Source organism: Protomyctophum parallelum, assembly GCF_964188405.1.
Source record: "Protomyctophum parallelum genome assembly, chromosome: 11".
In the NCBI taxonomy this organism is placed as follows: Eukaryota; Metazoa; Chordata; class Actinopteri; order Myctophiformes; family Myctophidae; genus Protomyctophum; species Protomyctophum parallelum.
The window spans coordinates 3,564,679-3,580,295 of NC_139707.1; the positions used below are offsets into that span (position 1 = coordinate 3,564,679).

At 41.6% G+C, this 15,617-nt stretch overlaps 1 protein-coding gene across 1 annotated transcript in view; it reads right to left on the reverse strand.

Moving 5' to 3' along the window:
• calcrla (calcitonin receptor-like a) overlaps positions 1–15,617 on the reverse strand; it is a 65,675-nt gene that overhangs the window by 6,641 nt on the left and 43,417 nt on the right. Inside the window, exons 3-11 of the mRNA XM_083776501.1 lie at positions 14,833–14,983; positions 13,436–13,546; positions 12,579–12,691; positions 9,305–9,396; positions 8,457–8,583; positions 7,509–7,662; positions 6,810–6,870; positions 5,307–5,373; positions 2,947–3,165 (exon numbers count right to left, since the gene is read on the reverse strand). Of these exons, the coding sequence (XP_083632627.1) occupies positions 2,947–3,165; positions 5,307–5,373; positions 6,810–6,870; positions 7,509–7,662; positions 8,457–8,583; positions 9,305–9,396; positions 12,579–12,691; positions 13,436–13,546; positions 14,833–14,983 (1,095 nt within the window). The remainder of the gene's footprint in view (positions 1–2,946; positions 3,166–5,306; positions 5,374–6,809; positions 6,871–7,508; positions 7,663–8,456; positions 8,584–9,304; positions 9,397–12,578; positions 12,692–13,435; positions 13,547–14,832; positions 14,984–15,617) is intronic.

Genomic DNA, 15,617 nt, shown 5'->3' on the forward strand with positions numbered 1-15,617 from the left:
CAGACAGACAGACAGAGTGTCTACACAATATCCTTCTCTCTATGATTTGTTAGCCGACTCACCCCTATATACATACGAGTTATACTTGGTTGTGCATGGTGTCACATTGAGGAGATACATAGCTGATCTACAAGTTCACAACGCGTCACAGCGTGTTATAAGCTTATGGATCAGCCACTGCACGACACCGGTGCATAATGAGAGCATGAATCAGACCTATAATTGTACAACGACATTAAACCACCCACGTCAGAAGCACGGACGCCACACTGAAACCTAGGCAACACGCATTTGACATTCTGCAGCCTCCCAGCCCAGATAGTAATCATGCCTTCCTTCCTGCAGCTCTTCCCTAGGCTACAACATAAACAAAGGCCTGTCAAAGGGCAAAGGGAAGGCTTGGTTTTTATAAAATCCTCAAAAGCCAGAGTTTTCACGCTCACAAGGCTGCCGCTGCATGTCTAAAAGAACAGACCTCAGTCTCTGCAATGTAAACATCATGGCCAGCACAACAGCTGAGCTGCTATACCTGTGCCTTTCATCATAATAACGTTAAATTATACACATTTTGCACAACAATGCCAAGATCGAATAGCTAAATGTAAAGTAAAGTCAAGGATAAAGGATGCACAACTGCTAGTAACTTCCAAAACGCAGCAGGAGAGGCCAGCCACTTACCGTAACAGAATCCTGCCCAGACCTCTAGGCAGGATCGTGAGAAAGAAGAAGAGCCACATCTGCCCTCCATATCTGCAGTCTAGCCTCACCCCAGGCTTTGTACTAACGCGCGGACGATTATTCGCCACGTCAGATTAATGTTTTATTAGGCTCAAAACATGGTAGTTTATCCCATTCTAAGCACAAAAACAACTAATAACCGCGTGCATGGGCATGTGCACTGGCGATGGGGATGTACTGTAGGCCGTTTCTACCATGGGAGTGAGGTGGGCTCCAGCTCCGGAAAGAAATAGCTAAAAAAATATATTTGAAAACTGGATTAAATGCTTATTAATCAAATCTCGTGTTTCTCGTGGTTGGCCAAGACGGTAATAATTGCTTTCCACGAGATATCTTGTGGATGGAAGTAAATATTGGTGTCTATGGATGATGGTTAACAAACATCTAATCTCATTCCAAATCACATTCCACCAATTAACATACCGGGAACTAGATTACTAGCATGCTTCATTAACATACCGGGAACTAGATTACTAGCATGCTTCATTAACATACCGGGAACTAGATTACTAGCATGCTTCCCTTGAAAAGGAGATGGTTCATCTCAAGGGACTGTTCCTAATGAAGACATTCCAGACAGCATGATGTAGAAGTTTGACATTTTGCGACAAAGACACACAGTAAAATATCCATCGTTAAATACATTTTGAGTATCCAAAGTGAACCAAAATGGACTGTTAAGGACCCCTAGCTGATTGAAAGTTAGGAACCAAATAGACCTTTATGGTTTTGTAACTCAGACAGGGTAGAAATGGAACTAAATGGACAAAGAAAAAGAAAAAGGAAAAAAAAGATTGATGGTTATCACCCCGAACGCCCGGGGTTATTTAATCCATTAAATCAGAGCGCCCAGCGATTTATAGCAACGGAGCACATTTAGCGACAATTTACAATTTACAATTTAGGCATTTAGCAGACGCTCTTAATCCAGAGCGATTTACAATAATCAAGAACAAAAGCATGGGAATACATCACAAAAGCATTTATCATAAAACATGCGTAAGCTAAGAAAGTAACAGTGGAATATCTATATTATGAGACTATACATATAAACTATATATATATACTACTATGCTATACATATGTACTATGGCGTGCTATGACTACATACAATACAATTATAGTGCTGTCTACATAACATGCTATAAGTCTGTATCAGATGCTATCTAAGTCTACAGAAATGCTATCTAAGGGGGTAGGGTAGACGGACCGGATGCTATCCCGGATGTGGCTGAAGTAGCTCGATGTAGCCGAAACACTCTCCATGCCATCGACAACAACGGGAGGTATGATTGATTCTAACGCGACTAGCGACGGGACCGCGATGGGCCGTCTGACACATCATCTTTTCTTAGAATTGGACGGAATGGGCCTGGGCCATGGCTCAGTGGTCCAGCCACCTTGGCCATGGCTCAGTGGTCCAGGCACCTTGGCCTGGACCATCCAGTCTGGCAGTGTGCCGCGGGTTCGACTCCCGATCCCGACGGCCTTCACTGCATGTCTCCCCCCCCCCACATCTCTCTCCCCATTTCCTGTCAGCCTACTGTCTGTCCCTCCATAAAAAAATAAAATAAAGGCGAAAGCCACAAAAAAAACATTAAAAAAAAAAATTGGACGGAATGATTTAGATCAAGAGTTATTCACGTTTTAAGATTTTCGGTCTCAAGGCTAAAATGGGGGGGAACTAATAATAATAATGTTGCAAACAGACACTCCGAGCCTGTGAAGCGATTTTTATCTTTTTATCAATCTCCGTCCTGAGCGTTGGGCGTTACTAATTGATTGAACGGACAACTCCGTCCTTGCCGCGCAGGGTGTTAAGTGGAAGACTTCAGTTCTAAATCATCAACGTTACAGACAGGTTCAGGTTGCCATAATACTACAGAGCACTTGGATTATATGCCTGAAAGGTGCTTTACCCGGTAATGCATTAAGATGTGCATGACATAGTTTTACCTGGTGATGCATTAAGACATGACAACATTTTATTAACAAGAGAGCTATAACTGTAATGTATGGAAGCATAAAGCTGCCATGACTCAAATGAAATGGCAAATACGAAAAGTCAATTGAAATAAGAGACATGCTTTTTCATTTGAGTTATGGCAGCTTTATTCTTCCATAGTAATACTTTTTTTATATAATTGAAAAAGAATGTCAATAAATATATTGTTTAAAAAAAAAAAGATGTGCATGACATCGTTTTACCTGGTAATGCATTAAGATGTGCATGACATAGTCGTATATTTCAGAGGAGACCTTTCCTTCCGGCTTGTATGGAAGAAGGACAAACTGGATGCCGAGCAGGGGCACCAGAATGAGTGTGGCCCTCACAGCCTTCATGTAGAGGCTGGACTCGGCCTGGTGCGTCACCTTCAGTTTGGTGATGAGTACGCGCACAATGTTCAGCAGGAAAAACAGATTGACCTGGCGGAAGGGAAAACAAGCAGGACATTTACCACGTTGGCCTAAATGTTATTACATTATTGAAAAATCTACAAGCTCACAATGCATCACGATGCAACGCATTGTGAGCTTGTTAGATCTGCTAGTTTCCAATAGTCAAAGTATAAAATAGGTGCTTAAGTGATTAAAGGTATATTCAGTGATTTCACTTAATTCAAATATCACTTATTTTTTTGTTTTGTTGTGATAATCCTCCCTACTATAGAGTGTGCTGACCATATAAGGAGTTCCTCCCTGTCCCCAGTTAACCCCTGGGGGTCAAAAAACCTTAGGTTTCGTTTTTGACTCTCTATCCTGAATTCTGATTGGACGAAAGGCTTAGGTCCCAGCCAAAAACGAAACCTAAGGTTTTTTGAGTGAAATCACTGAATATACCTTTAATAAGCACTACATCTTTTAGGTCATAGCTATCGGGGGCCTTATTTACAATCCTGTGGACCAAATTGTATATTTTTTGCAAATAAAATGAGCAGGGAGAAGATGTGTTCTGTGATGGAGTTTAAAGACCAACCTAACAAATGTATTTTGCAATATCAAGGACTAATCAAAATCTTCACAATGATCCAAGCTACATTTTGGCCAAAGATGACTTTGAGAGCCTTTCTTTTCAATAAAGTATATAATACTCCTTGAAACATGCCTTGCCTGTTGATTAGCGGTATTTCTAATCTGCAGCAGGAGTCTAGAGAGACGTGGGTGTTTATCACCCATTCATTAACCCATTCTGAACGGGCACCCATTTTGGTGTCAGCATCATGTTATGCTTTAGCTATTTAAAAATAGCAGATCTACAAGCTCATATCGCGCCACCGAGTGGCGCGATACGAGCTTGTAGGTCTGCTATTTTTGAAAAATCGAAGAGCAACTGACATTTTTAGAATCTGATCTCAGGTCAGAATGGGTTCATCAGACCAGTGTGTGTCCGGCGGAAACCTCGTATGAATCTGATCTCAGGTCAGAATGGGATAAAAAATGAAGCCCTCTCACTGCGGTATTCTTCCCTGCTCACAAACCACCGACTTTCTTTCCACACCACGGAGCAAGAATAGCGGCTCATTATTCATTTCATTTCATTACTCCCACTGCCTGGACCTGGATGTGAGGTTTTTCAAACCATTGTATATATATATATATACATATACATACATATATTAATATGAATTAATCTAACTAATAGATAATTAACCCTTTCTTTTTTGTATTCTTTATATAGAGTAGGACAAATATCAGATGTAGGCCTACAAGCTCATAACGCATAGATTGAATCAATTCAAAAACAATAATTTATGATTTTTTTTTTTTTTTAAATGCGTTGTTTGATTAATGAAAACAAACAAGACACCAATAGAATAATCGCTAAGAAAATAATCAATAGCTGCGGACCTACACATTGATAATTCAACTACTGTACATACTAGCATGTATTGTTCTTGGTTACTGTAAATCCCACTGGATTAAAAGCATCTGCTAAATGCCAAAATTGCTAAATTGTATTTTTAGCAAGAGAATGATGTATTGTACACCAGTGGTTTCCAATCCTTTTCATATCAAGGCCCATTATTTATTTGGCATTTGAGTCACAGACCACTATGACATTTAGCCTCGCAGACCCCCCCCAAAAAAAGGAGTATTTTGTTATCGTTGGCCCTTCCGGGCGATAAAAAAGGGTCGATAAACGATAAAAAAAAGGGTCCATTTGGTTACCAACTTTCCATCATTTAGCTGGGGACCACCTGGAACCCCCTCAAGGACCACTGGTTGAAAACCACTGAAATACAGTAACACTACAAAAACAATAACTGTGAGATAACAGAGACGTGATACCATAATCGTAATGCAAGGCATTCTGACCGGGCACCCATTTTGGTGTCAGCATCATGTTATGCTTTAGCTATTGAAAAATAGCAGATCTACAAGCTCATATCGCGCCACCGAGTGGCGCGCTACGAGCTTGTAGGTCTGCTATTTTTGAAAAATCGAAGAACGACTGACATTTTTAGAATCTGATCTCAGGTCAGAATGGGTTAATCAGACCAGTGTGTGTCCAGTGGAAACCTCGTATGAATCTGATCTCAGGTCAGAATGGGTTGAAGGAAGCTTACCAAGAGAGCAGCGCAGATGGGTCCATGGATGATGTAAAGCAGAGACGTGTTGGAGCTGATCCAACAGCTACAACACACCAGACAGCATGTTAGTGGGGGAAAAGTACTCCATTGTTTTACTTGGGTAAAAGTATCAATACTGCAATGTAGAAGACGTACTCCATTACAAGTAGAAGTCTGGAATTCAAAATGTACTTGAGTAAAAGTGCTAAAGTATTGGCATCAAAATGTACTTAAAGTGTCAAGAGTAGAAAGTATACTCAACTATGCAGAATGTCCCCATTTCAAGTTTTCAAAAGTATCAAAATATTTTGAAAAAATAGCAGATCTATCGTAATGCGTCACATCACGATGCATTGTTGTGAGCTTGTAGATCGGCTATTTTCAAATGGCCAAAATGTATATCCCATTCTGACCGGGCACCCATTTTGGTGTCGGCATCATGTTATGCTTTAGCTATTGAAAAATAGCAGATCTACAAGCTCATATCGCGCCACCAAGTGGCGGGATATGAGCTTGTAGGTCTGCTATTTTTGAAAAAAATCGCAGAACGACTGACATTTTTAGAATTTGATCTCAGGTCAGAATGGGTTAATCAGACCAGTGTGTGTCCAGTGGAAACCTCGTATGAATCTGATCTCAGGTCAGAATGGGATAAAGGACTGAAGTGGTTTTACTGTATGTCTCCATCTCTGTCCCCTCATAAATAGACCAATCACAGCTCAGCTCACGCTGTCATATGCATACAGTCAGCCAACCACCGGGCCAAGATCACGTCAGCACATCATGGGTGATCTAAGCCCCTAGAAAGGCTAGCCAACGTTGAAGCCGCCAAGACGTAGTGGTCAGAGTTGGAACTGCAGGCCAGGCCCCTGCATTTAGCACGAGGAAACCCCGCCGTGCTTCAAAATGCCACTGAGCAACTTCCATTGAAATGAATAGCGGTGGGCGGGGCTGTCCGTACTAGTCTATCCTTTATAACTCTATGATAGATAGACAGATAGATGAAGGAGATATTTGCATATGGCTGTAGCTCAATGTACAAGGATGGACAAGCAGTTCTCCCACTAGAGCAAGCCTGTCTGAAAGTCCTTACACCATTAAAAAAATCACACCCGTGTGAACTGAGTGGTGCAACTCCTCTCTCTCTCTCTCATTAGCAGGCAACAGTGCAGCACTCTCTCTCTCTGTTTCTGGCACAACAGCGCCCCTAATGGTACTCATTATACTGGTGCTTATTAACCAACACATAGGTGAACACGGACATTGCTGTTCCTTGGAGTGGTTGCACCACTCAAAAATAGATACCGAGTTCAATCCTGGACGTCATGTGGCCTCATTATAAATAATAGATTATCCCAAATGTTTACTCTGGGGCTACGTAGCTTCTTAGTTACTATTGACAGTGCTTTGAAAAATGATAACTTAGTTTAATATTGTAATTTATTGTGAACACTTTGTCTATCAGTCATTGTAGGTCACGCCTTTTGAGTGCTTACTTACTTGTCATTGTAGTAGTAGCTTCGTGCAATGGCGTGAATGGTGGCTGGAATAAGAGGGAATCCTGTGAACAACAAAGAGAAAGAAAAAACAAATATATATATTAGGGCTGACCTCGATTAGTCGAATAGTCGACTAATCGATCGGAACGGGTCTCAGTCGACTGACCACCTCTTAGTCGATGTTGCCCCAAAATATTGTATATAAAAATACAATATTTACAAAGATATACAAAAATATTGTATTATTCCACTAGGTCTGTGGGGGACATAAACACATTTGAACATTCTGACTGTTCAAATCTCCAATGTGCATGTGGAGTGTGTCTGCCTGTGTGGCAATGTGCCACTGCCTGTGACTTGAATCGCACAGTGCGCTGGCCTGATAGACTCCAGAATCTCAATCTCACCTGCTGTGCTCAATCTGGCTAATGACAAGCCTCTCAGTCGATGTTCACAAAACGACTATTAGTCGACTAACAGCAAATTTATTCATCTATCAGTCGACTATACAAATCCTTAGTCGGGGACAGCCCTAGTATATATATATGATGGCTTCGGCTTCAGCCCATACCTTTTTGTTTTTGGCTAAATAGTCACTTTGTTGAATAAGTTGTACTTTAAATTGCTCAATAACTGTTTAATAATAATAACTATGGTAACTAACTAACTGACTACCTTATGACTTAACCTTGTGACTTACCCCATCCCAAAAGATAGTACCACATCAAGTGCTGCTTCTCTGCGAACACGGCCACCACAATGAGAGTATGCAGGTAGATGCCCTCACACAGCATCCAGAAGTAGTTGCAGCCAAACAGGTACAGGTGGATGAATTGAGAGACCTTGCAGCTTGTCTGTATGAAAAGGAAGTACGAGATGCAGGAGCTAAATGAAAAGTGCACACAATATTTTCATTGCCACAACTGTGGTTTCGTTATGTGCTTAAACTAATATCATCTAGCTTAATAGAGCATGATATATTTCATTAAAGTCCCCATGGTGACGGCTATGCCATTTTCTCAACTGGGATGACAATGATAGTCCTCTCACAGACAAAATCTCTTTGTCATTTTGTCTCTCACAATGAATTTAACTACTAAAAACAGCAGAACACTGCATGACATTTAGCTTTTGCCGCCTCGGGATGATGCATTTTAAGAACACTTAGTTTTAGACCAATTCCAATGTACAATTTAGACATTTAACAGATACTCATATCTAGAGCAACTTACTGAAGAAGTGAGAAATCAGAGTAAATGGTATGCAATGACAGGATGACTGCATACTGTATATCTATGATCGATTTCCCCCCATGGCATCATTAAAAGTGCACACTGGTCAACAAACAACATGAGTGGAGCATAAATACAATAATGTAGTACTATTCAAATAAACTAGGACACCAGCAGAAATAAAATAAACTAGGATACCAGGTAAACATCAAATCTAGCATCTATGGTCATTTATGGTCAAGCAAAAACAAATCTAAACATTAAAAACAACCAACCTATATTTGCAGAGAATAAACTAGCATATCGAAATAGGTGACACAATAGGTGAAGGGATAGAACAGGTAGAAGTGAAGAACAAGGCACTTAGTTTCCAGAGATATTGCAGTTGGTTGGATATGTGAAGCGTCATTACTCACAGGATTCCGCTGCACCAGTTCCTGGTTGTTAGCCACCGCCGTCAGCCAGATAATGGTGATCACAGAGTTTAGCACAAAGGAGAAGAAGAGGTTCTTATGCAGGGTGATCCTTTGGCAGCTTAAACTCCTGCAATGGAGGGAACATGAAACATTGATCATTGTAATGTACAGTACGGTAGTGCAGTGGATCTCAAACCTTTAAAGGACTCCCAGTTTGGTGTGCATGATTAGGCCACGGACCCCCATAACTCTGAGAGTGTACAAATGGAACCAAATGGACCCATAAGGGTGCATTCCATTCCAATCTGTACACTCTGAGTCACAGCTCTATTGTAACTATCAACAATTAATTGGCCCGGCTGATACTCCATCAGTGACTCAGTCAGAGACATTCTGTTTGTATTGTTGGCCCCGTGGTTAGGGTCCAAAAAGAAAGGAACATATATATATAATATATATATATATATATATATATATATATATATATATATATATATAATATATATATATATATATATATATATATATATATATATATATATATACACACACACACACACACACACACACACACACACACACACACACACACACACACACACACACACAGCAGTAAGAAACATATTATGTTTGTTGGAGGCTATTAGAATGGATGGGCTAGTAGGGCAATACCCAATTATGCACTATGTGCAATGAGTGGAGCCAGGGAAGCCTAAATCTCAGTTGCTACACCCCCTCCCTGAGCCTCACAAGCCTAATGTTAACCATTATCTAAACTAAGCACAATGCATCATGGGTATTGTCCTGCAAAACGATCCATTCAACTGTTGTTTGGTTAGTCGACATACTTGAATTGAAAGAATATTCCCAGCGAGACAAACAGTGAGGTCAGCGACAGCCCATGGCCAATGAGGGTCAAGTAGAAAAGATTCATTGCCGTCTGGAAGAAAACAAAGGACATTATAATTTGTTTCCATTTTATTGACCTGGTGATGTTTGTTTAAACTTTAGTGTGTGAATAACCCATGAAAGCAGATGACTGTATTAAATTGTGCTGTAGGCTACACTATGCTGTCTCTACTATACTATATGTTTTTTTCCATGAAAATCTGTTATTGATGTTTAATGATGAAAGGACTTATGGAAGGATGTCCTCGGAGTCCCTCAGGAGTCCATACTAGGCCCCATCCATTTTTCCTTCTACACCAAATTTGCTCAAGCATCGCAAAGCGACACGTTTTAAGCTTGTAGATCGGCTATTTTCATCAAATGTTCCATGATTATGCCTGAAGAAGGTCAGTAGACCGAAAGCTTGCCAAAAATAAACTGATTGTGCGCAGATCAGATTGTGCGGAGCTTCCCTTTATTTTTCCTCATACTCCTTTTGTGGCTCCAGCACCTCGCTAAAGTTTTTTTCAGCAGATGAGCGGTGGTTCCTTTTCTATTTTTGTCATCAAATGTTCCATAAAAAAAAAGGTTTCTCCCAATCCGATTCTGATCGGTATCTGCCGATACCGATTCTTCCTGATCGGTTACTTGTATTTTTTATAGAACACTTATGTCGCATCAGTACAATATCCAAAATCACAGACAATATCCAGTCTAATATCATGATATGGATATAATATTGATACTGGGGATGTCCCGATCACCTTTTTTAGCTCCCGATCCGATTCCGATCAGTAGAAAATGACGTGATCGCCCCCGATTTCCGAACAAATGATCCGATGGGGACAACCCTATTTGAGTTAGTTGGGTATAGAGATGATATCCCTACACAGTACATCATTCAGGAGCTAGAGTGGCTGCCTGGGAGCTGGAAGGTTCCTGATTGTATCTGTGCTGTTGTGGGGTCAACGAGTGAATGTGATTACATTGACTGAATTACATTAATAAAGTGCTTGGAATGGCTTAGATTCAGAACACCGTTTCCCAATTAAACAGTGGGTCAAACATTTGTGGATCAACTCAATCCTCAAACGTCTAATCTCTCCTTTGGGTCACGGGCTAAAAAGTTTGGGAACCACTGGTTTAGAATGACCAGAGGTGTGCTAGATGTAAATGCAGACCATGCATTATTCACTTGGTGCAGAAGACGCACAAACCTTTTAGAGTGATGAATTAAGTGTCATTCCGCCAGCCAGGTCACTCGTGAGTGGAATTCTAATGTTCCTGTTTATTGTGCCACCTGACGTCAGACGCATGACATTTGTCTAATGTAGTATCAATATGTATTATGTAGTATGAGTTGTTCAACAGAGGCTGGTATGAAGCAACTAGGGCTGTCACGATTACACATTTAAGTTGTCGATTAATTGTCACACAAATACTTGCGATTAACAATTTAATTGTCTTTTCTTTCCATTGAACATTGGAACGTTACAATTTGTATTTCTGATTGTTGTACAGGGCAGATATGGCTATAACAAATAACAAAGAAATCACTGACACATTCAGTCATGTTTGATGAAATAGTGGAAGTAGTTCGATGTACAGGCATCACGTCACAAAGTGACGTGTTGTAAGCTTGTAGATCTGCTATTTCTGCTATTTTTTAAAACTATTTGAAAATGTATGGACATTTTTTCAACCAGAAAATGGATTATTATTACATGTAATAATTATTGTAACAGGTCTAGAAGCAACACAGAAGGCTTCTGTGATCACCTGCTATGTATTTTACTTTGCCAAATGATAATCAGGAACTCTTAACCCATTCTGACCGGGCACCCGTTTTGGTGTCGGCATCATGTTATGCTTTAGCTATTGAAAAATAGCAGATCTACAAGCTCATATCGCGCCACCGAGTGGCGCGATACGAGCTTGTAGGTCTGCTATTTTTGAAAAATCTAAGACACTTTTAGAATCTGATCTCAGGTCAGAATGGGTTAATAATGAAACTGTCAGGATGTAATAGACATTTTTAGAATCTGATCTCAGGTCAGAATGGGTTAAATACATGGTTTTGATATGGTTTCTGTTGTTGTGTCTGACATCAGTGCATGTTGAAAGTTAAATCTCCATATACAGTATGTGCACTTGGTTTATGTTCTATCTGACATGGATTCATCTCCATTATGAGCATTGGGTGGGGGCTATAGTATGAGGATTTGACTCCATATGTGGTATGGTGGCGGCCGGTGGTCCACTGACCCACCCACCCATTAGGCTTTTTTTTATATTAGGTTAGGAATGCACCTTTCATATATAAAAGGCAATTCAATGTGCTTTGCACAAAAAAGAAGGATCATGAAAACAAGTAGCCTACATGAAAAGAAGAAGAAATGATCAAAACAGGAAGCATGGAAATGTTTCATGAGCAGAAACCTAAAACACATACAAAGCTATCAAATTAATCATTGAGATAAACAAGGCTAAATAAATATGTCTTAGCATCACTTAACCCATTCTGACCGGGCACCCATTTTGGTGTCGGCATCATGTTATGCTTTAGCTATTTAAAAATAGCAGATCTACAAGCTCATATCGCGCCACCGAGTGGCGCGATACGAGCTTGTAGGTCTGCTATTTTTGAAAAAAATCGAAGAACGACTGACATTTTTAGAATCTGATCTCAGGTCAGAATGGGTTCATCAGACCCAGTGTTTGTCCGGCGGAAACCTTGTATGAATCTGATCTCAGGTCAGAATGGGTTAAACATATCTACTAATACAGCGTTTCAGATTCAGTGGCGCCTAGTGCTACTAGGTACTGTAGGTTCACAGTATATCTAGAAGATCGTAGCTGAAATGTATTCTGGCGCATAACTTTGAAGTGATTTATAAACATTAAACAAATGAAATAATCTTCTAAAAAGGGACACGTAGCAAATTCAGAGATCTTAGCCAGTGTGTTCTGTGCCCTGCCCTTCATGGTGAGGGTTAGTGCTGAAGCGTCCTCCATCACTTGTAATTAATTGGGCAATTTGGGTCTTTGGCAGACCAGCTGAAAGAGTGTTACAGCATAATGGGCATCAACACACATCACCCTATAACAACTCCTATGAGGAGCTATGTGTGTATGTAGTCATACAACTGCCTGCGTGCGTGCGTGCGTGCGTGCGTGCGTGCGTGCGTGCGTGCGTGCGTGCGTGCGTGCGTGCGTGAGCTCACAGTGACCTACCACTCTGCCTTCGTGTGTGTGTTCATTGCAGCGGGTGTAGTTGGTCCATGTGCGATTACTCTCAGGATGCAGGAACCAGTGTCCACCGTCTGTGCAGATCTTGGTCACCATTTCTGCAGGCCAAAACAATAGTTAAAAAACGTCATACACAACATCTCATACATACACATACACACAGTACAGTCAAATAATCAGCTTTAGTTTCATGCTTGACTTTCTCTCGACTTTCACCATTATTGCCTCTCGCAATTTCCGTCATACAGTCTGGAGAACATAAGCTCTGATCATGAGTAAATATAAGTACAGTATAATATAATACAGTATAATATAATATACAGTCTGGAGAACATAAGCTCTGATCATGAGTAAATATAAAGTATCCTCCCCACTTCCGTTTTGTCTTTACAGTTGTGCAAATGTATCCTAATATAAATAGAAATCATCTAAGCATAATAGCTTGCTGCTTAGCAGAAATGGAAATTGACAAACATATTACTCTGATTTCCGGAGGTGTGGTTCCAGACTCCATATAGAATATTTTAGAGCATCTCTTTAGTCAACAGTGTTACATCACTGTATCACTGTGTATTGACATGCTGGGGATATATGCACTTCTGAAACTACAATATCTACAAGCCAGTGATCACAGTGAAAGACTGCATCCAATAAGCATACTGTATATCCTGTGTGTGTGCGTGTGTGTGTGTGTGTGTGTGTGTGTGTGTGTGTGTGTGTGTGTGTGTATGTATGTGTGTGTGTGTACGTGCGTGCGTGCGTGCGTGCAAATCCATTTCATGTCTCTGGAGGCCAACTAGTCCAGCTTTAGTGAGAATTATTACAGTACGGCAGGCTTTCACCTGAAGGGTCAAAATCCTGGAAGTAGTCTGGACAGTTCTGCTCGGTGGTATAGCCTGCCTTGGTGTCATCCCAACACAGCCATCCATCCCAGGTGCGATTACACATGGACTCTGAACCAGGGGAAATACCAGAGAAGAAATCAGTGATTGAATACCGTTTACAGTTTAAAAAAATGTCTCCCTTAATTCCCTTCTCTGTAAGTCAAGTATTGTGCATTGAAAAATGATAACATGGTTGTCTTTGATGTGGTGTGTTATGTGTGGCACACACATACTGTAACATTCATCCTTCTCTGAGGTGCTTCATTTGGCTGTATTGATCAGTGCATGGGCCTCAAACACCAGCGGTCCCCAGCTAAATGACGGAGAGTTGGTAACCAAATGGACCCTTATAGATCCTTAGAGAGAGTACTGAATCCGTCTAACAGTGGAATATCCATAGGCGGAGCTTGAACTTGACGCCTGGGGGTGCGACTGCTTGGCCAACGACACCCGCACGTGCAACCTTTTTTTTTTTACCTTTATTTTATTATTTTAGCGTTTTTACAATGCCCTAACCCCTAAAAATGAGTTATTTAGGTAGTACAGCAGCTCACACACATACTGTACACACATGCACTACAGCCATACAGCGAGTCATCATATCATATCATTTTTTTATTATTTTTTTTGCCCCCCCCCCTCAAGCTCCGCCCATGGGAATATATATAATGAAACTATGCGTATACACTATACACTATTGATTATAGGGTGCTATGTCTACATAAAATGTTATATAAATTAAATTACATAAGTTGAGCCTTTGTTATGTACGCCTGTAAGGTCGTCGAGGCTAGGGCAAGTGTTACGGCGAGTGCTACAGGCTAAGATGTAGTCTGAAGAGGTGGGTTTTCACTTTTCAGACTAGGGCGGAAGACTGGGACTAAAACACACCGGCTGTGTCCCCCGCGCGTCGCCGCGCGGCGGACACAGCCGCCTCCATTATTTTCAATGAACCTATCGCACACCGGCTGCGTCCGACGCGCGCTGGTGCGCGGTCACGCCTCGCCTGCCGCGCCGATGCACCGCTGTTCTATTTTCCAGGCGTTGCCGCGCGGCCTCCACCCGGTTATCCGTGGGCGTGGCAATGGAATAGTCAACAAAACTCCCCAGCCGCGTGGTAGCGCGCCGCGTCCTGTTGGCGGTACGCGCGGCGGTCGCAGACGGTGTGTGTCGGGCTTGAGTTTGCAGTTCTGATTGCAGTGCGAAGTGCATTCCATAGTTTTGTAGCCAGAAGGGAGAAGAGTTTGGGACGTGTGGAGCGTTGTCCCGCCGTTTTTAGTGAATGTGGTCTAGGTGTCTAGACAGCTACACCAGCCGCCCAGGCCCATTATTGGCTATTATTTTGGTTAATTGACCTTGTCTGATGTGAGTATCGTCCTTCATTATCTTCTGGTAGCACTCAAACTGCGCCGTTACTATCTTGTTCCTGGTGACGCCGATGTCGTGATAGACGTTGGTTGGATGCTGCTGGGTCTCGTTGACGTCTGGGCTTGCCTCCACGTAAATCTGCAAGAATAATATTTGTATATTAACATATTATGTTGTTTCATTATTTAACCAATTATTAAGACCTGAGGCCGATTCTACAAATGTCTTTGTTTTCTTTTAAAAAAAAAACGATTTGGTCGTAGAAACTCGTACACCCGTCTCACCGTCCCCCCCCCCCCCCCCCGAGAAACAAAGATTTGAGTTTAACCCATTCTGAACGGGAACCCATTTTGGTGTCAGCATCATGTCATGCTTTAGCTATTGAAAAATAGCAGATCTACAAGCTCATAGCGCGCCACCGAGTGGCGCGATACGAGCTTGTAGGTCTGCTATTTTTGAAAAATCCAAGAACGACTGACATTTTTTTAGAATCTGATCTCAGGTCAGAATGGGTTAATCAGACCAGTGTGTGTCCAGTGGAAACCTCGTATGAATCTGATCTCAGGTCAGAATGGGTTAAAAAGGTTCGGCTCGTATCTGAGTCCTAAAGCTCTCTGCTGTCTGTCTGGGTACGACTGCTGCTCCGAGTCCTAGAGCTCTCTGTCTGGGTACGACTGCTGCTCTGAGTCCTAGAGCTCTCTGTCTGGGTACGACTGCTGCTCTGAGTCCCTACAGAGCTCTCTGTCTGGGTATGACTGCTGCTCTGAGTCCT